At 40.9% G+C, this 22,608-nt stretch overlaps 1 protein-coding gene across 2 annotated transcripts in view; it reads right to left on the bottom strand.

Moving 5' to 3' along the window:
* The window catches only part of LOC119378781 (DDB1- and CUL4-associated factor 11), a 42,973-nt gene that overhangs the window by 5,486 nt on the left and 14,879 nt on the right, over nt 1-22,608 (bottom strand). For both annotated transcript variants that reach the window (XM_049411526.1, XM_049411527.1), the window contains exons 5-14: nt 21,852-21,912; nt 20,600-20,700; nt 12,453-12,555; nt 10,425-10,468; nt 8,027-8,150; nt 7,253-7,310; nt 3,259-3,351; nt 810-902; nt 655-744; nt 204-267 (exon numbers count right to left, since the gene is read on the bottom strand). In XM_049411526.1, the coding sequence (XP_049267483.1) occupies nt 204-267; nt 655-744; nt 810-902; nt 3,259-3,351; nt 7,253-7,310; nt 8,027-8,150; nt 10,425-10,468; nt 12,453-12,555; nt 20,600-20,700; nt 21,852-21,912 (831 nt within the window). The remainder of the gene's footprint in view (nt 1-203; nt 268-654; nt 745-809; nt 903-3,258; nt 3,352-7,252; nt 7,311-8,026; nt 8,151-10,424; nt 10,469-12,452; nt 12,556-20,599; nt 20,701-21,851; nt 21,913-22,608) is intronic.

Raw genomic sequence — 22,608 nt, 5'->3', positions numbered from 1 at the left:
GCGGCAAGGCAAGCACGAAATGCAAGAGTGAAAATGGCATTAGTGTAAATCTGGGATAAAGTAACGCAGTTTGCATTAGCACAGTTATTAGTAATTTTGCTTTCACTGTGTGCATTCGTGGTGTGTGTAGTCTTGTCATGTTCGAGCTAGGTACATAATGTGTTCCAGTGTAATGAAAAATGATTTCGCAGTCAAGTACTCACGTTTCTTGGGCACACGTTGCCACCGATAGTCCCAGTTCTGACAGGCTACTGCCATTTTTGTTGCCTAAAATAGATAAAGTAAACAAGTAAGGAATGGTGAAATTAATAACAAGAGAAAAACAGTGCACGTAACTCAGACTGGCAGCAGGGCAGGGTCTTGCATCAAAAATTTTGGCACATGGGTAGGCCCCATAATTATACTGTACATAGTGAAGGTATGCAGTTGTGTGCATATGTTTACACCAAATATTCAAATGCCTGAACAATAGTCGTTCCACTGTCTAGAATACTCAAATACTATTGAAGATTTAAATGTCCTATTCTACAAAATTGCAACATCATGTACAAAATGATATATATTTCTATGTTGCCGAAACAGCGAGAAAAACAGAGCTACATAGTGTAACCAAGCAGTTAGTTGTTAAAGTGAGAAAACAGCCGTTTTACAGACCTGGATACCATCTTTTGATGAAAAGGCTCGCATGTCCCAAAGCTTGATTGTTTGATCTTTAGAGTTTGTGATGAGGTACCTGGCATCATTCTGGAAAGCAGACAAAGATATTACTCGTGTGACCAAAATCAACACTCAGGTTTTCAACAACTCACCTTAGAATCAACAAAGGTGATGCCGTTGCTATGTCCTGCAAGGATACCCACTGGCTTAGGATCTCTCTCACTAAGTGTCCTCCTGTCCCAAACCTGCCCCAAAACAAGTGGAGATTAACTGTAAACATACATAAGCATGTCTATACAAGACACATCTAGGTATCCTTTTAAACTTCATTATCTTAATAGGGATGGGCGAATATTCGGGCGTTTCGAATATTCGAATGAATATTAAAGTATTCGAATTCGCTTCGATACGAATTTATATTATTCGAAATGAACGAATATGTGTATGTTTGACCGCACATAACCCCCTGTAAAGGTGGTTTCACTGCAGCGTCGGGTTGCTGTGCCGTGAAACCACCCTTCCGGGGGGGGGGGGGGGTTAAATGTACTCGTTTGTTTATTTTTTTAGTTTAACAGCATGTTATATGGGCTTATAGGCACTAAGTAAAGTAATTTTTAAATTGTAAAGTATTGTACCACTTATAACTTGCACCCTACTGCTATTCAAATTGTTATACTATTCAAGGCTTCTTCCACTTCATTTCAAACCAAAAAAGTGACATTCACTCATACCTAGTTCGAATTCTTAAAAATATTGTGCAACGGTCATAACGAAAATGCTCATTTTTTTAAATATGTGGCAAGTAGTATTCGAACTATTCGATTTGAAATTATTCGACCAAATCACTATTCGCTTCGGATTCGCTTCGAACCTCAAATGTACTATTCGCCCATCCCTAATTATCTATACACATCATTGCAGAGTATTTGATCTATTTTAAAGCGATAGCTCTACTCCTCCCAGTACAAACCCAGAAAAATGCCTTGTTGCGTACATCTGACCTTCAAGCTCAGCCAGAGTCAATGCTGGCAAAACAGCTTCAGCAAAACACTATAGTGGGTTACAAACCAAGAAAAAATATAAGTTCCACCCACAGAATCCCAGCATGCCCGTCATTCACCTGCGAAAGACAGTTGGGCTAGCTGGTTTCCGCTCAAACTGGAAGTACTTTTTCTCGGCTAATGTGAACGCTATGCATACCGAGAGTTAAAGGTAGGTCGTTACTACCTAAAACATTACGTTTGGATGAGCAGCGATGTCAGAATCCGCGACAAAATTTACCTGGATGTTCCAAGTTTCCATCCTAAAACCAGCGACGCAGATGTGAGTCTGTATGGGAAGGTTAACTACATGAAACACTCCAGACGTGCTTGCCATCACGAAAATGAGCAAGCGCTACTGAATAGAGCGTTTATTCAAATTCTCTGTGGGAGGGACAGCAACCGCTGTGGGTGGATCTGGCATTTTTTTCTTAGGTTGTAACCAACTATAGTGCGGCGTGTTTGCAAAAACGAACAGCGGCTCAAGGCTAATCTTTCGTGCTGCCACTGCCACAGGTGCTGGCTGCATCCAACTTCACTGCACGTTCACGCCTAGAGTGCCAATGGCACTGAGCAGTGTCTGTGTGTAGTGGTGCAACACGTTGGCTCCCTTGTTGTGGCACGTAGTTGAAGCGTGTAGACTTCTTGTCGTTCTTGCCCAAACCAAGACATGCAATAAAGTTAAATCTCTGCAAACCAATGGTTTTCGTCCTTTCCCAAAGCATGCAAAACCGAGCTATCATTCCACAAATTTGGTTTAACCACATTCAACCATGGCAAACTTTTTCTAAACATTTAGAAAAAGTTTGCCATTTTGCATTAGCAAAATTTGCAACCAAGAATGATGGCGAGAAAGTTCACTTTTAAAAAAAGTTCACACAAGTTCACTCTATATAATACCACCAAACATTTAAACAGTCATAATAAAGCTTCTTAGCTTCTCAATAATACTGTATTTACTGTGTTCATTTTACCAATAAACTTGCACAACAGACTTCCACAAGACAGGTTGGCAGTCTGCGCTTGTGGTGTTCTTTGTGTTTCTCACTCGTGTCTTCGTCTTTTTGCGCAGTTCAATAACGTCTGAAGGCTATGAACCAACTAGCTGACCAGAACGTCTTACTATGGACACAGTTGCTAAGATGGATGAAAACCATTTGGGTATGTGTGTTAAAACACTACCCATCACATGGCTACAGCTCCACAGTTCCCAATCAAAGAATGAAAGCATGCATACAGCTTAATTGAGCTACAGTAGACTCTCAGTAAACGGAAATCTGTTAAACGGAACTGCTGCTTAAACGGAACAAATGCATCTAATATAATTGGTTTCATACTAGGATTCTGCACTCCTGTTCATCTCTCAGTAAACGGAACTCCTGTTAAATGGAACACATTTTCTTGGTCCCTTCAGGTTCCGTTTAACGAGAGTCTACTGTACTTTCAAAATTCCTGCGCTGGAGTAGGATGTCAGCTTGGATGCTACAATTGGAGCAGCTTGTCACCTTTGGATAAACAACTATACTCATGTATTAGTATGCACGTTCTTCTCATTGCCCACCTTACAAAGGCCATCATCTCCTGCACTAAAGAGGATCTGTGAGGTCTTGTCAGCAAATGCAACAGCATTGACATCTCCGTCATGGGCACGTATCTGTAAGAAAATGACATTTTGGGTATAGACCAGAATTCGCAGTGTTTCTAAGGGTTTGCCTTTTTTTTTCTGGGGACTGAGGGAACTGCCGAAAAGAGTGAAAGAAATGTGACAATGCTCAGCCTATTCTAAACAGTTGTGCGAGAGTAACAGATCCTCATCTATAAGCAACATGAATTATATTCACCATATTGTACAAGCAATAAATTTCAATGTGCTTGAATAATACATTTGTCGCACGGACAAATTTAGGCTTAACATGAATTATATTCACCATATTGTACAAGCAATAAATTTCTATGTGCTTGAATTATACATTTGTCGCACGGACAAATTTAGGCTTAGTTTGAGCGAGTGCACTTATAGTACACAGAGTGTCACTTAGGTGAGTGCTGCTAAACAAGAAACAAAAGTGTGCTTTGAAATCTATGGTAATGACGATGGGTGGATCAGTAGGCACTGCATATATACACGTTTTTAGGCAATGTTTGCTAAATAGTAATGTGCTATAGTTATAACCAGTATTTAAACTTAACTAAACGAAGTAAACCATTCCAGTACCATTAACGTCATCTCATTCATCACCATGAGCCACGATACAAATGACAGCGACTGCTCAGATGCAAACATTGCGGCCACTACATGGTGCAACCGGTGGCATATGCCTGGCAGCCATGGCCATAAACTGCTGGAGAGCAAGAATAGTATACTTTTTTTTTTTTGTAATATAGCACGTGACAATACATAACAATATTCCTAATAACAAAATGATGGTTTAATAATAGTACCACCTCGGCTTTCAATATTTATTTTTCAGCCACCTGCTATCGATGCTACACACTTCAACTCAGTGAAGTGAGTTTGAAAAAGTGTCACAAAGCGTTCCCGTGTGACACCGTGCGAATGACACTAGCGGTGAAGTGCACTCGGTCAAAGTGCACACACGTTAACCCTTGTGGCAGGGGTATAACATATTGTGGTCTACTTTAATTGCGAGGGCGTAACTGATGACACTAGTAGTGCATAAGAACTAGGAGAAAGGGGACAGAGGCAAGAAAGGCAACCACTGAGTTGAGACTCTAGTTCACCTCAATGTTAATGTTGACAACAAAGGGATGAAGCAGCCGAGTGTGAAAGTAAAGCATTTTGAAACACAGAACGGTATGGCCTGGTGAATAGAAGCTCAATAAATACGGTAGCAAGGCAAGCTTTGTGTTCTACAACAGATCAGATCTAGAGTGAATGTTTGGGATGTTTGGTTTCACACAGAAATCGGCAAACAATCATTGAAATTCAAAGCTCCCAATCATTAGATGCTGTCAGTCTGCTGACTATAATAGGGGTATACCAATGGACACATTAGTCTTATTTTCTCAAGCAACGATCACTGAAGTATAGCACAAAGAGCGAGTTCATTTACATCATTTAATCTGTCAATGAAGTTACACGTGCTTTCTTCACTACTAATAGATCTGTTTCATCTCCCTCTACAGTTTCATTGCAATTATGTAGATGTAATTATGATTATGAATACTATATGCATCAGAGATTAAACCATGCCTTCACAGAAAAAAATTGATTTTAAATGGTTAGCGGGTATGAAATTTTCAGCCATACTGCTGTGAAACATTATACAGGGTGTTTCAAGAAATGTGTCCAACCTTCTCGAAAAATCAGGAAAATGCGATATTTGATTGCTGCCTTCAAAATTGGTTTCTCTGTAGTGGCAGGGATTTTAAGATGGTTAAAGAAATTATTTGAAACTGTAATTAAAAAAGTTAAATTAATTAACTTTTTAATTAGTGGAGTTAGGTGGTTGTGTCAAATGGGAGAATTGAAGTTCTTCGTGCGAGAAACCCAACCCAACTTTAAGATTTCGAAAAAGTGCCATCAAGTAATATTTACGAAGTAATGAAATTCAACTAAATTCAATGGCGAAACCTAAACAGAAACATGGAAGAACGCAACTGCCATATTCTTCTGAGACGTCCAAAATGAGTGAATGACTTTTTCTGTAGCGCTAGGCATCTTAAGATGGTTAGAGACATGACTTGAGACAGTAATTAAGAAAGTTAAATTAATTAACTTTTTAATTAGTGGAGTTAGGTGACTGTGCCAAATTGGGGAATTGAAGTTCTTTGTGCCAGAAACCCATCCCAACACTGAGATTTCGAAAAAGCGGCCTCTAGTAATAATTACGAAGTAGTGAAATTCAACCGAATTCGATGGCTTTTGCTGTTGAAAGCCGTTGCATTTCACTGAATTTCATTACGCTACAACAATTACTAGAGGACACTTTTTCGAAATCTCAAAGCTCGGATGGGTTCCTCGCATGAAGAACTTCAATTCTCCCATTTGACACAATCACCTCACTCCACTAATTAAAAAGTTAATTAATGTAACTTTCTTAATTACTACCCTAAATAATGTTCGTAACTACCTTAAGATTCCTGCCCCTACAGAAAAAGCAATTCGGAAAGCCCCGAGCAAATATCGTATTTTCCAGATTTTTTGAGAAGGTTGGACACATTTTCTTGAAACACATTGTAGAATGGAGTAAAATGACATATGCGTCTCTCTTTCATATGCAAGGTACTTTCTACTCTCTAAAAATTGGAGGCTCGTGTACTTAGATTTAGGTGCACATTAAAGAACCCCAGGTGGGTGAAATTTCCGGAGCCCTCCACTACGGCGTCTCTCATAATCATATTGTGGTTTTGGGACGTTAAATTCCAGATATTATTATTACTCTCTAAAAACATTGTAAAGCACATGCTTTTTTTAAAAGACATTAAAACTTGATCTCTTACTTGAAAAACAAAAATGACACTGTACATATTTACATATTCTACCAACTTCAACCAGATAGGTTGAGTGAAAGTTTAATGATATGATGAAGCACTGCAGGAGGACATGACAAAACATGTTATTTGCCACACTATGGAGCAATTTCCACTGTTTCATAGTGACAACATTAAAGAGCTTAAAACAGAAGTTGCTCTGTCCATTAATGTGTTCTGAAACATACAATATTTAAGTCCTCATGTTGTTATTGCACCATCATTACCATGCCATAGTTACCACTGTGAAATTGCTGTTGGAGTGTTGCTGTCATAGCCTGTCATAATGCTGTTGCTGTACTGACACCACTGTCGGCATGTTACCATAGTTGCTATGCAAGAGTTGTCAATTTTAAGTACAGCCTGAACAATTTACACAAAATTGGAGCAATTCTGCACAAAGGCAGAAAGAAAGTAGCTGTTGTGGTAGTAAGTTAAGATCCATAGAAATTTATTACATATTATCCTGTCAAAGTGCATATATGGTAAGGAAAGATAAAGGTTACCAAGTCTCATTCTACACTAATTCGTTTTTAAGATTTACTCATTCATATTTTACAAACATTGTGATGCAGAAGAGATTTTCTGTGTCAATATAAAAAAGTGTCTTGGACTTCCTTAAACACTTTCAGAGATGAAGTTTACCCTCTTATTTTAAGACTAGCAACACTGACTAAATAACTGACAAAGTGTTCAACGAAAATATTTTAATGTAATCTATCAAGTGGCTATTTTAATTTTATAGGTGTCCCCTAGTGCAGTGGCACATTTTAAAATTTTGTTTACAGCTAGCTGGGACACCCTGTACATGACATATTTCAAGCATATGGTCAATGTGACTGTGGCATGAACAATTTCGGTGTGTGTATTAAACCACTCACCAGATGGGTCCTGCGACTTTTTATTCTTAAAGAAATTAGTAGCTCACCAATACAGTCATAAACAACTACACCTGGTATTTTCTGTACTTGCAGAAGAGCTTATGGTTTAACTTAAATGGCTGCTTGCCGGGCCCTCTATAAGACAATGGGAATGTGTTGTAAAATCAGCACGCTTCATACCCTTAGGGAACGGTGGTGAACCTCTCTGTCATATACATAGAGGCACGAGTCATTTGCTCTGAAAGAAACAAACAATAACTCAGAATGCAAACACACAGATTCAGCACATGATCAGGAGTGTTTATAATGGCCTAGATTACACTTTTCACGCAGATGTTCTATGATGTGCGACTCTACATGTGTCCTTCCCACAGGGGTGTCGCCAGAAGTTCTTTTCGGGGGAGGGTTCGACCGCCTTTTACGTATGTTCATGCTTCCCCACCAACCCCCTAGCTACACCACTTCCTTCCAGATGTGCGTTTCCCATCTCCCGCAGTCAACCAACCAGAAAAGTGGGGCAGAAGGATGACTTAACAAATTCCGCATTCAACAATGCATTAGTAGAGAATATTTCATAGTTCTACCATGATGTGCATATAGTATAATCTCAGTTGTAAACTATTCACATTAGAGGCGCAAGGTATTTGAGGGTATGGCTTTGAATTGCTGTTTATATTAGGTGTTCTCATTCCATCTGCTCAAGTGCTATGAAGCCATTCAGGTGGTCAATTTTCTACAGTAGATTGAGGCTACGACGAGTGACAGATCTTGAGCAGCTGCATAATGCTTTCTCATGAAGCGGCTTTGCCCAACTGTTGAAAGATTTATGTTTGACACGGTGTCATATAAAAATAAATGAGCAATGCCCCTAAAACCTAACCTCTTACAGAATAAACGTGGACTTTCCGAGATTTGCTTATTAACTAAAACCTGGTAAAAAAAAAAGCCACTCACCCTCCAAGAATGTCTTTTCCATCAGAAGAGAACTGCAAGGAGAAGATGCAAAACCTTCTATCCTCAGGGCAAAGTGGCAGTGCCTCGTGGACCTGGTGCTCTCCAAAAACATTGCACAGGTGGACTGTAAAGTATGAAACGACAAGTGGACCATAACAATTACAGCAATGTCTCGCCTGTGCCTATTCAGCAACATGTCAGCGCTATGAAGGTCAAGAAAGCATAGGAAAATATTACAAAAAAAAAAAGTTGCTCCCTCCAGAAAAGATTGCAGCACGGATTGAAAAATACAAAAATGCCACACAAAAGTTAAAAGAATCTGTACGAGATCAGAAGCATTACAATTTCCCAGGAGCTATGATAGAAAAAAAAAATGAATAAAATGTCACTCAGGTCAGGCGTCAATGCCATTTCATGAAAATGTTTAGAGGATACGTCAACATTTCATGAAAAGGAGATGTCCGTTAACAATAACTTACACAGTATTTGTGTTAAAAAAAATTAGGTTAAAAAAAAAAACAAGTCTTGCAGAGACCATATTACACAATGTATGCAGAAACATTTGTCACAACTGGTTTGAAAACTTTCTATAACCTTCTTAAAATTTCCCAAATTCTGCTGTTGGCTACACCTGACCATGCACTGTAAATAATCCAAGACATCACAATGACCTAGCATGAGAACCTCAAGGTGGTGTCATCACAAGTCTTTCATTCCTGTCTTTTTTTTGGCCCATAAAACCTTTTCCCACTGCAAGTGTGTTTCTTCTTTGCATTGTAAAGGGGAATTTAATAATACAGCCCAAATCACTCTATTTAGCGTCTCCGTAAAGGACCACACAAGAGGAAAGTGATTTCACTTGTTATCGTTAAATCAGCCTTCTACAACTGTACCAAGAGCACCACTCCCGCCTTGAGAAAATGCTTTCACCGGTGCAGCGGAGAAAACACAAAAGACAATGGAACAGAGAGAACACCAAAAGAGAAAATGCAGGTGGTGACGATGCTTTGAAGTTGCCATGCCATCTTGTAGTGACATCACAAGATTTTGACGGCGTCTGCCAGAGCCTACATAACTCTTTATTGGTAAAAAATTACACTGTATTCTAAATGAGCCACATACTTAACATGACACATTTCAGGAAAAACTTGGAGCCATGTGGCCAAAATTAAAAAAAAAAAGTGAGGTACAGGACAGCACACTGACATTCAGGTGTTTGAAACTGAAACCGGCTTTTATTTTCTCTTTTAATAGTGAACCTATAATTGTGAAATAATGACAACAGAGTTCTCAAAGAATAATTTAGCAGTCTAAATTTAGTGTTTTTTTATGCACACAAATGCCCCAAAGAAGGAAATTAGTGTCCTTGTGTTGATAATATATTCTGAGCTCAGAGCACAGTTTCGCTGTTCTCTCTCACAAACGCACGCGCGCGCGCGCACACACACGCGCGCACACACACACACACACACACACACACACACACACACACACACACACACACACACACACACACACACACACACACACACACACACACACACACACACACACACACACACTCTTCTCAATAAATGTCCGAAAGTGCTATATTTGCTCGCTTCCTCCATAATTACCTTCTCTGTAGTGGCAGACATCATAAGGTGGCTAGAGACTTTTCATTATGGCAGTATTTATAAAAATTTAATTAACTTTTCTATTTGACGAAACAGGTGGTCAGGGCAAATTAGAAAATTGAAGTCCTTTGCCACTGTGAGACTTCCAAAAAGTGGCCGTCGGCAATTTTTGCTGAGTGACGTGATCCAACTATTTTCACCGGTGAATCCGAAACTGAAGCGCCAAAGAGCACAACTGCCATACTCTTCTGAGACAGCCAGAATGAGTAACCGTCGTTATATCAGTCATTAATCCACTTCTCTTCTGATTGTGAGGGCTGTGCTTGCCATTCTAGCACGTATGGCACACGTAGGTTAATGAATACAGAAGGACCAATATCACTGTCGAAAACAGTGATGTCACTCTGGTCACTCTGCTATGATATGGCAGTGGCGCTCATCGAAGCTACGGTTTTGAGGGTGAACTTGGTCAAACTTCATCCCTGCCCAAAAATTAATACAGGCAGCTTTCTGGAAATCTCAAAGTGACAATGGGCTCTCCACAGAAAGGGCTTCAATTCAATTTAACCTGACTCCCTCTACCTACTAATTAAAAAGTTATTTTAATTTCTATAACCAATGCTGTAATTAACATATCTAATCATCCTAAGATTTCTGCCTCCACAGAAAAAGTAATTATGAGGACAGCAAGCAAATACTATCTCATTTCCATAATGTTTGAGAATTTTTTTTTTGTCTATACATTTTACATACAGTGGTTTTTAAAGATGTTCCACACTTACGATATTCTGACCAGCTTGAATACACAAAATAGAGACCATCAGGACTGAAAGAAAATTGAAAAATTAGTTTACAAAGACTGCACGATGTGAAGATCTAGTATAAAAATAACATTTGTATAAATATGATTTATGGTAACTTGAGCGGATTTACATTCATTTACAAAAACGGTGGCCACATGACATTCTCTTCAAACAAGCAAAATTTGGAGTCACAGCCTCCAATATTTAGTTATAATACTATGAATCTAGCTACAGCACTCTGGTTTTTACTGGCTTTTTTCAATACCGTCAGATAGTGAAATATTGAATCCATGACAATGTTTGGTAAGAAGTAAAAAAAAAAAGACAGCAAAATCACAGTCACGCCATATTAAACAGATTAGAATTCTAAAGCAACAAATGTGCCACTGTTGCCAGGAAAAATGTTCTCACAATCAAGAAAATGTTGGAAATGCAATTGGGGAGTGCCACCACATCATTGGGAATAAGGAGCCAACTGCTGATGACTCACTAGTACATACCCTTGGCAATCTTATCTTTTGTCAGCAGTAGTCAGCAATTCATAACAACAGGGTGCGTTCAAACAAAGACAGCTGGAGGAGGATCATCCCAACTATATTTTGGTTTCAGCTCAATTTTTTACAACAGCAAACTATCAAGCATTTAGACCATATTGAAAAAATTTGCACAAAACACAGTCTGACGTAGGTTAAATCGCATGGGGAGAGCAACTCGTGATGTACTAGCAGCAGCCCTGTGTTGTCAGTTGCACATGGTGCACGTAAAGAACGACGAGTGAATTGTTGTCCAGCGACTTCTACAGCCACATGCAGGATGCAGAGTTCGCAAACTCAGTGAACTGCGTTGACTCGTCATGATTATGTCTGTAACGGTGGGGCTGGCTTACAGATGCTGGTGACAACAACATAAAAATCAAACATATTTTATACATGTTTCCTGGCTCCGATGTGCTCCTTCTTGCAATGCCTCAAAATCTTGTCAGTACTCCTTTAATAGGGCACACTCAAATCCAAATATGTCAAAACATGTAATGGACTGCCTTAACATTCCCTCAGAAATCCTTTGTGAGAATACACCACTATGCTGCATGTATATAGGACTCCCGTTCACTTCCACGTTCGATATATCGAATACTACGCCCTTGCAAGTGTGCTTCCCCCAACTTGCCCACAATGAACTACATAATCAAAAATATTAATTCCGATGAAATGGCACTGCTTTGGTAAATGCTGTCAAACAGGGCATGAAATCTGAAGGGCAGTACAAGCTATGAGAACAAATGAACAAAATGCATGTTTCGAAACATAAATTGCTCACACAGCTGAGATTTTATTTGCACTCCATAATGATGGATCTGCTTTAGCAAACTTCACCACGGTACAGCCATGTAATGCGGCGAAAAAGACTGATAGCAAAGAAAACTGTGCAGTGAAGCATACCGCTTGAAGCTGTTCCTTATTGCCATTCCATATCAACCATGATCATATCCTCAGGGTTTTGCAGTACTCTGCACCGGAAATTACTTATACAGTAATATCTTGTTAACTCGAACTCGCATATCTCTAAAAATCGGCTAAGTCGAAATTTTCCGCGATACCGAATGATTTCGCATAGGTGCAATGTATTCATTGCCCTTTATCTCGAAGTATTTCCGTGCCCACTTTTGGGTATCTCGAAATCTTGACTGAGAGTGGAACAAAAACTTCGCCACCAAACCATTTTGAAATATCGAAATATTTTGCGGTCCACTTTGAGTTTGACATATCCAGGTTTGACTGTCATTGGAAGTCTAATGGGATAATGCACATAGCATTATCCCTGTCCACATCCTGTAGTACATGGTTGTGGAAAATCCATCAACTAACAAGCCAAATTCTAATAGTACTCTCAATGCCGCCTTCCACACTTCTAGCTCCTGTGCCTTAACATTTCAAAGTACAAAAAGCCAGTTCTGTTCAAAGTAAAAAGCTGTATTTGCAGACAGCGCATGACGCAGCTGTAACCTACCTAACAGCCATGTCAAGAATACTCCAACCCACATCTCGAGCAGACACAGATTTCAATTGCTTGAAATCACCCCGGCTTGTGTCATAGATGCGTATCACACAGTCTGCACAATGTGAAAAGAAAATGAAGCACAGAATAGCCATAATAAACATTGGTCAAATCAGTACAGTAAAAGCTCGTTAATTCGGCCCTTGTTAATTTGAAAAATTGGATAATTCAGACATGTTTCCTCGTCCCGGCCAGCAGATGCATTGTTTCACGACATCAAAATCTTGTTTAATTCGGTCACATTTGGCCGCAACCCGGTTCATTCAAACGATCCGCGGAGCGCACCGGGCGCCAAGCGCCGCAAATGTGCGATACAAAAGAGCAAAAACGGTGTTTGCAGACAACCACAACGAGGCGGCGCTGTCCGCATCGTTATCTTCATCAGTTAGTGACCACGGTTTTCTCCACATGCGGATCCGTCACTAGTAGCTTCGTTTTAACTTGATGCAATGCGTGCGCAATGTCAGTGTCACAGAACTCAAACATACCCGCCACGGTGGTCTAGTGGTAATGTTGCTTGACTGCTGACCCAAAGGTCGGGGGATGAAATCCCGGCCGTGGCGGCCGCATTTTTGATGGAGGCGAAGATGCTTGAGGCCTGAGTACTTAGATTTAGGTGCACGTTAAAGAACCCCAGGTGGTCTAAATTTCCAGAACCCTCCGCTACGGCGTCCCTCATAATCATATCGTGGTTTTGAGCCGTTAAACCACAACAATTATTAACTCAGATATGGCGGAAGCTGTTGAAGAGCTTTCAGCTGTGGTCGGCATGCTGGCATGAAACTCGTTTGCTACATCGCGATCCACTATCGGTTGCCGACCATTTTGCCTGTGAAAGAACTATCGTCGCATGCGCGTGATAGTGGTGGTGGCAGTACACATGAAGGGAGGGGCACAGAGCACATTTCGGGCTAATTGAACACGGGAGTCTGGCACCGTGATCGTCATTAAGTCGCAGGATGATGAAAATTGTGGTTTCTACACTGATCTTACGCAAAATAGGGACATAATTTACGTATATATCAAGAAAATGAAAGTTTATTGATGTAACAGACATTTGTTTGTTGTTTTCTCGATACTTTCAATAATTCGGCATTCGGGTAATTTGGACAGTAGTACTTTTGAATACAAATGCAAACAGCTACAGATAATGAAAGCAGAACATACACAAGACAGTTCTCTATTAACTATCTTGCTGTCTGCATCGAATCCGAAATTCAGGATTCAGACATTGAAGTAATTCATCGTGTTCCGACGAAGGATAAGACCAAACAAAACATTGTGGTTAGGTTTGCATCTCGCAAAGTCAGAGACAGGGTCCTGAAAGCAGCTAAAAAACACAGACTAAACACGTCGTCCTTGGGTTTGAAAGACAACCTTCCCATTTTCATTAATGAGCATCTGTGTTCTGCAAACAAAGTACTTCTGAACAAAGCGCTGAATGCAAAGCGAGAGCATAAATGGAAGTTCACTTGGGTATCTGATGGGAAGATACTCATGCGCAAAACAGAAAATTCGCGTGTAGTTCATGTGACATGTGCTGAGGACCTTGCTCAGGTACAGTAAGGGTGAGGAAAAAAAAAACGGAACGATGGATTTCCCTCATTTTGATGCAACACGCCAAGGGCGTGATTTCTTATCACTGATTCACTGCAACCTGCGCAGTATTACTAAAAACCTAGACTTGCTCTTAAGCTACATATCTCAACATACCTTTTCCTACGACATCATCGCGATATCGGAAACATGGCTTAGAAAGGGTGAAAAGATAAAAATACCTGGTTATACCATGTTATCGCAACCAAGAGAAAGCATAGCACGTGGCGGTGGTGTCGCGCTTTTTATACGGGACAACATAAGCTTCCATTATCTACCTGACTGTTCCTACAGCTGTCAAAGCGCTGAAACCCTCTTTGTGAAGCTTGAAAATGGCGCTGTTATAGGTGTGGTTTACCGTCCGCCAAACTCATGTGTTAACGATTTTATCTCTCTGATGGAAAGTGTTATTGACCCTATAGTATCTGTCCACAGTCCGATTATTATTTGTGGTGACATGAACATCGACCTGTCTAGAGATGCTTGCTACGACTATGTATTTTTTCTGCAATCTTTCAACCTTAGGAACGTGATTTCATCACCTACTCGAGTATGTGACAGGTCTTCGACGCTCATTGATCATATCTTATGCAATGTTGATCTTGATGTGCGGGCAGGTGTTTATGACACTGCAATAGCTGACCATTGCCCAACATATTTGTTTTTGCCTCGAGATTACATGACTCCTCTTCGCCAAACAAATTCTAAATACTGCACAAGGGTAAACTATTCACGCGTGCGTGAAATCCTGAACACTACGTGCTTTGGTAACCTATACAGTGAAAACGTTCACGCGGAATGTCAAAACATTATAGACTGCATTACTCAAGCTATAGAAAAATCTCGGTACAATTCTAAGCACAACTATGACTACGCCATATGCCCCTGGATGAATGATAGCATACTGCTTTTAATAAAAAGGAAAGATTACTTTTACAATAAACTAAAACACAACAAAGCCAACAAGTATTATAGAGGCCAGTTTAAGTTTTTCCGAAACAAATCAGTTATGTTAATTCGGAAAGCAAAGAAGAATTACTACACCAACCTAATTAAGCGACAAAACGGTGATGGAAGGCAAATATGGAGAATTGTTAGAGATGTAGTAGGATTAGAAGATAAACGATATGTTACCCCAGAAAATGTATCTGTTCAGACTGCTAATGACTTTAATGATCATTTCTCAAGAATCGGTGTGAACATATACAAACAGTCTGCCCTAACAATTTCCACAACCAGGCTTGAGAGATCTATTGAATATGACTTTCAGTTTCGTGAAATAACACTTGATGAAGTAAAATCAATCGTAGGAAAGTTATCTGCAAATAAGGCATCTGGACCAGACGGTATTCAGGTTAGGATCCTGAAAAACAATATCGATATCTTGTGCAGGCCCCTTTGCCACGTGTTCAATCACGCAGTGAGCATGAACTGTTACCCAGACGTATTGAAAGTTGGTAAAGTCATTCCAGTGTACAAATCTGGTGACCCGAACCACCCGGGTAGTTATAGACCAATAACTATTCTCAGTACAGTGAACACCCTATTCGAAAAACTCATTGCATTACAACTAAATGCATTCTTTGAGAACAATAACATTATCTGCCCGCAGCAGCATGGTTTCATTGCAGGTAGATCTACTGCAACCGCCGTTTCAACACTTTCACAATTCATTAACACCGCTCTAAACAGGCAGGACGTTGCAGTATCAATATTTCTCGATGTAAGGAAGGCGTTCGACACAATCTGTCATGCTAGACTATTTGAAAAGTTAGAGTCTTATGGAGTCGTTGGAAACGCGCTTCAATTCATCCAGAGCTATTTCCACGCACGTAGACAGCAAGTTGTAATTGGCAAACATTGCTCTACTTTTGCTGATGTCACATGCGGAGTACCACAGGGATCGGTTTTGGGTCCCATTTTCTTCTCTTTATACGTCAATGATCTACCGCTGGCTCTTAAGTTCACAAAAGTCCTAATGTATGCTGATGATACAGCATTACTTTACTCAGGTAACTCACTTCCTTCACTGCAAGACGTTATATCGAAAGAAATGACAATAATAAATAAGTGGTTTACAGAAAACAGGCTAGCCATAAATACTGAGAAAACTCAATACGTCGTATTTCACTCAAGCAGAAAAATAGTGAACTACAGCAGCCTTAATATTTCTCTGGCCAACCAAACTCTGAATAGGGTCGACTCATTCAAATACTTGGGAATTCTTTTTGACCATCACTTGCACTGGAGAGACCAGATCAATGCTGTGTGTAGAAAACTAGCTTTCAGCTGTTATGCACTGGTCCGTTCCCGCCAATATTTTCCTCGTTCTCTACTTCGTTGCATATATTTTTCTCTGTTTCATTCACACCTCGGCTACTGCTGTGAGGCCTGGGGCCTAACATACAAAACTTATTTAAGACCTATACTCCAGTTACAAAAACGTGCTTTAAGAATAATAACACTCTCCCCCGTTCATTACCCCAGTGGCACCCTATTCAATGATCTTCATATTCTCTCATTTACGGCGCTAAGAAATTATAAGGTAGCTTGCCTAGTTCACAAAATACTGTACACAAACTTTCCACTACCCAACACCATATTCAACTTCCCGCGTGCAAACACCAGACAAACAAGTCAGTTAAATTTAAATCTTCCTCCCTGTAACAACGTTTATGGCGAACGATTGCTAGAATTCTTCGGAGCTGTAACCTGGAACACTGTGCCTCTGGAAATAAAAACTACGCGTAACTTCAACCTTTCTTGCAAACGCTTTTTCTTGTCTAATGAATTGTAATCACCTTCCGTACGTAGATTGTACATCACTGAAACTTCCATATGTATAAAACCAATCATTTTTCATGACCAATCATGTGCGTTGCTAACTTTTATGTATTTTCTCTATTGGACCAGCTACTAGCCACGTAGGCTATTGGTCCAAATATTATGTACGCATTTTTTGTATACATGTCTTAATAAACTCATTTTGATTTGATTTGATTTTGATTTACTTTAAAGCTGCCACCCAGGACCTAGGAATATTTATACATACTCAGTGGTATGTATATATGGGTGGCACTTGGCCTCACTGGGGTGGAAGTGCACAAAGTAAAACGAGTGCACCCTTTCATACATCTCAGTCCCCTCCCAAGCAACATTCCAGCCCGAAACAAGTCACTCGCAATATTAAGTGGGAGGGGAGGGGGGCATGCTGTTAGTACAAGCATAGTCCCTCAATACTTTTTACTGGTCACGAAACTTCCCCGTCACTCTATGGGAGAGCTTTGTGTGCCGCCAACTTTGACCGCGGGGCGGCGCCACCAGTGTTAGGGGGGCACCCGCGGCACTCATCGAAGCAGTCGGCGAGGCGACGGCGTGGTGTGTTTGCTTTTGTGTGTCGTGCTGTATCGCGTGTGTGCGGTGCTTTCTGTGCGTCTTATCGTATTCAAACGTGACGAATACTTAGCGGCAACGTGACGAACGATGCAGAAGACGTCCTGCGTGCCGCACGGTCGCTCCGGCGAACAAGGCGCTCGTCAAGGCCAGCGCGGCGACGGCGTGCTGTGTTCGCTTTGTTTGCGTCGCTTTATCGCGTGTGTGCGGTGCTGTGTGTGCCTGTGACCATTTTCGTATGCGACAAATAGTTAGCGGCAGCTTCACGAACGATGACAAAGACATCCTGTGTGCTGCACTGCCGCTCCGGCTATTGGAACCGCTGAAAAAGTATCGTTGTTTTTGTTCCCCAGCGACCCCGAAAGCCGCGAGCAGTGGAGGCGGGCAATACCACGTGAAGAAACGGGCGCATTTTCGTTCAGTTCACCAAACGTTCGAGCATGCGAAAAACATTTCTATAACGAGGACATTCGCGAAGACGAATGCGTTATAGAAGAGGTTGCCGCGCGAAAGAGTGAAGCTGAGGGCCGGCGCTTTACCTCGATTATTTGAATGTCTCCCGGCTTACTTGGCCAAAAAGAAGCCGGCACCTCGGCAGTTGCCTCACAGGCGGCCGGTCAAGCGTCGTTGGGGGTCTTCGGAGGATTCCAGTGGGGAAAATGCTGCGCAGAGGATCCGCGTGGACATCTCCGACAAATTGGATGCAGTAAATCATGGTAAATATTGCAGTTTTACGCGGCTTGCTCTTCTGTGTTCTTCGGCACGCTGATTATAACGCAAGTTGAGCAAACGTGATGGATTTCGTAAACCTTTGTGTTTTTCCCCTTGTTCTGCAGAAAGTATGCCGACGGTAAACAAGGCTGAGGACAAAGCTTGCAAAACAGAGGAGGCTGTGTGCAGCGCTTCGGAACAGTTGTTTGTGCTGCTAAGTTCTTCACTGTTTGCCTTCAGTTTCTGCTTTCAAAATAAAATGATTATAGCCAGCAATTTACTGTTTGTTATGAATATATAGAATAGATGAAGCCCACTGGCTTTCACCTTTTAATAAGGTGCTAAAAAGATTGAATATTTCCTCTAGATCAAACAGCTGCACAAGACCCTTGTTCAACTTTCGTCCAAGTGAAAGAAGCTGCTGTAGAGCATGGCTGGGAAAATACATTATACAATCGCTTGGCACTTCGCAGAGTGCAAGGGTCCTTAGCCATTTTGCAAGAAAGAAAAAAAAGAAACTACGCCATGTGGCTCTGCAATGTGCCTGTAAATCTAAGTACACATGTTTTTGCGCCTCATCTCCCTGGAATGCGAGCGCTTCAACAAGCATGTTTAGCAGCACATCTTAGCTGCTTAGCCACCGAGGCTGGTAAAAGAGCGTTATCAGAGTTTTCGCTCGTATTATTACAATATTGTTGCGATATTCACTTCAGAGTTTTGTACGTGCAGTCTGCCCGAGACAGACCTTAGCGACGCATGGGCCGTGTACAAATTTTTTTCTCTAACGTGGTATTTCCTACGCCGAGCGTCGGTGGCGCATGGAAATGTACCAGTAACGTTTAACTCGGTCATGTATATTCAGAGGAATTTAAGCTAAGTCTTTTTTCAAAGCATGGATAAATCGCCGGGAGAAAGTATCATCGCTTAAGTTGCGCAAGTCGGTACGTTTTTTGGTGAAGAGACGGGATTCACGCCCGTCGTACGTACGGTTGTGTTGGTCGCGGTTCTTCCGCTGACGTCGGCTACAGCCTCGTGGAAAATAAAAAGCGTCAAAAAGGCATGACCGAGCAGTCTTCGCTAAATCAGCGTGCAGGGCGTGGCTGCACGCCGATTTCGCCGCGATCGAAAGGAATAGAACACTGCCGCAACCGAACAGACATTTATGGCCGCTACGCGCAGATACGAGTACGCTGCCTATACGCGATGGGTGATCAGTATATAAAAAAGCCATGGAAATATGTCCGTGAAGCCACCAGAGCGAGTCGCCGCCGCGGAAACCTCTTGACGCACCAAAAAGCCGTTTAAGCGGCCGCGATGAAAGCCCCCTTGTCTGCACTAACGCCCCTGGCGGGAGACTATGTCCCTATACCAAACTTGGCCCGAAGTTTCGTGACCATAAAGAAGTATTGAGGGACTATGGTACAAGCACACACAACGTGGCCCAGCCAGCTCAGGCCTAGCTACTTCAAAATAAGGTGCTACGAGATACAAAGATGTGACCAACAGGATTTTGTTAGTGGTAGCCTCATGCACACTGGTAGTTCTTTCATTGTCAGTGCTTAATTTATGAAAACTAACTGTCTAAACACTTATCTCACAGGCATAATTGTGAAGGAGAGAAGGAAATTTTCGAGGGCTCGTTTCTTTGTTTGACAAAGCCGTAATGAAAACCAGCAGATAATGAAGCCAAGGAAGGTATAGGGGATGTTAACTGCACTGTTTTAAGTGTACTGTAATAATTGGGATATAGATGTGAAAAAGCAGAGCAGACGAAAAGACCAACCTGCTGCCAGCAGGGACCGCACCTGCAACCTTCGGATTATGCGCCTGATGCAAGGGGACGACCGCCACTGTAGCTTAATAGGTAGAGCATCGGACGTGTAATCCGAAGGTTGCAGGTTCAGTGCCTGCTGGCGGCAAGTTGGTCTTTTCGTCGACTTTTCTTTCTTCACATCTAAATCCCAATTACTACAATACACTTAAAACAGTGCAATTAACGTCCCCTATACTTCCTTGGCTTCATCACCTGCTGGTTTTCATTAAGGCATAATTGTGGAAATTCTGGCGTAATTCTGCATCACATTAAAAAACATCACGCTAAAAAAACTGAAGCGGCTGCATGGCTTACATTGAACAGAAACAATTGCTATTTTTGTAATAGGCATGCAGGATTTCTTTCGATAACTAATGAATGCACTGAAACTCAGATGTGCAGGCACATAGCAACTTCTTTTCTTTGGGTTTTCATTAGAGACAGTAAAAAAAAGTAAACATAATATGGAAAAAACCTCATTGTAGATCTCTCAACATGTTAAACTCTTCAAAAAACAACTTATAAATTCGAACAAACATATGAAGAAATACTCTTCTGCATTTGAATAATCACCACTGAGGCTTACCCTGGCACGCTGTCATGAATATGTCACCATTTCGGGCAAATGTTCCACAGAATGTTTTGCTTGGGTAGTACACTGTATCTGCTTGGAAGTTTGGCAGCAATCTAATGGCAAATGATGAAATGAGCCCATCAGTAACAACAAAAAAATGTTAAGTCACATTCATTTCAAAAAGATCTACGGGGGCACATAAGGAAATCTTACGATCTGTAAATGCGAGCTCATCGCCAAGTGTGTCGGGAGTTAACTTGTTGAGTTCGGTGCTGAGAAAGTGATAATTTCAGAATACCAAATCTGACGTTCACCTAGCAGTTATGTTCCATCTGCACAACAGAAAGCTTACAATACAGGGTACACAATCATGCAGTAGTTATGTGTGAAAACAAACGTGAAATATATTGAACAGCTTTTTAAACAGAAAGTACGGCACTATTAATGGCAGATAATTACATACAGCAATATTTGGTCATATGGAACATCTCAAATGTTGCCGTCCAATTTCACAGCAATGTGTTGCAGCACTCAGTTTTACGCAACCTCCTGATTACAGTAAAAAAAATACAAACATGCTCTTTGATACTACCAATATAAGGCAACTTTCATTAGCTGTGCAATCTTGTGGCACACATTGGCTAGTTGTAGGTTCCTTCAACATTAATGCTGCAAGCCCAAACTGAACATTTAATTTTTTTTTTTATAGTGCCGTTGATTACAATACACACAATGAGGCAATGCTGCAACACCTGTGAATTAAAGCTGATAATTACCAGGGTCCAAGAAGTTGCTGCAACACCATCACAATGGCATAATTCTAACGCTACCGGTTGGTATTTACACACTGCTACTTTAAGCTTTTACATTCATATAAAATGTGCTCGCATACAGTCTTGCTTTTCTTGTGTTCTCAAAGGTAAAGCCTCTCTCCATTATAAGACCTAGGCCCAAGACTGCTGTTCACCCACATAAAGAATGTTAATGGACTCAGTGAACAGAACCCAACATCTTTAATGTGGGATACTGCTGGTCTTCAACAGTGATGACTTACACAAGGAGTTGTGTTTCAAGAACTCTATGGATGGCAGTGCGAAGTTTGTGGAACGTGCAAGAAAACAGAATTGGCCTTCTGGTTAGGGATACAGGTCTCCTTAATGTCAATGAGAGTGTGTTAAAATATATGCACTAATTACACAACTATTTACTTAGTGTGCTTAACGTATGATCAGAAAGGCCGAGGCAACCAATAGGCAATACTTGCCTAGAGCTCATCCTGCACTTGTCTCCTGTGGTGAAGATACCACGAAATGGCATTCCACATTCTCTCTGTAAAGCAAACACAACAAGAAATTTTTAAAAAATTACGAGCTAGTCGCAAGTTTAGTTTCTTTAGTTGCACTGAAACAAATGTGCAAAACCATAAGGCAGACTGCAACAAGAAGGACTACACTTATCGCTGTGAGAAAAAAAAAAAGTATTTTCTGCAAGTTATATAATGACATGCCTTTAAATCACAGTGCTGAAAATTAAAGTTCTTAAAAATTTTGCCTTGAACTCTAAATATTTCAACTTAACCCTCTATATACCATACACCAAGTATGACTTTCACCAGCTAAAATTGTGGTCTACTAAAGATCTACTAATCATAGAAACATACAATTTTATTCATTCATAAATATAAAAAATAACCTGCTGTACATAAAGTATACCATGTTTTACCATTTTTGCAGGGTGCAGAGCCCTGCAACTAATTCACTTAATTTACAAAAGAAGACTGCTTCTGTTTAACTCTTTCCTTACCATGCCGCTACAGATCGGCCACCGGTGAATGATATTTTTGAAAGCGCAATCTGAAAAATCCGTTGCGCTCAACTATAGTTGCTGTTTCTCTACGCAGGGCGCACAATCTCGAACGTTGAAGCACATGCGAGTGTAATGATGGCATCGACACCCCAAACCGCACGCACTTAAAAAGAAGTACAAGCAAGCAATTCTGCTTATTCCCATATTGCTTAGAA

The sequence above is a fragment of the Rhipicephalus sanguineus genome, chromosome 1 (assembly GCF_013339695.2).
Source record: "Rhipicephalus sanguineus isolate Rsan-2018 chromosome 1, BIME_Rsan_1.4, whole genome shotgun sequence".
Classification (NCBI taxonomy): domain Eukaryota; kingdom Metazoa; phylum Arthropoda; class Arachnida; order Ixodida; family Ixodidae; genus Rhipicephalus; species Rhipicephalus sanguineus.
Note: the sequence above shows the minus strand (reverse complement) of the source record. Positions and strands in the feature narration are given on the sequence as shown.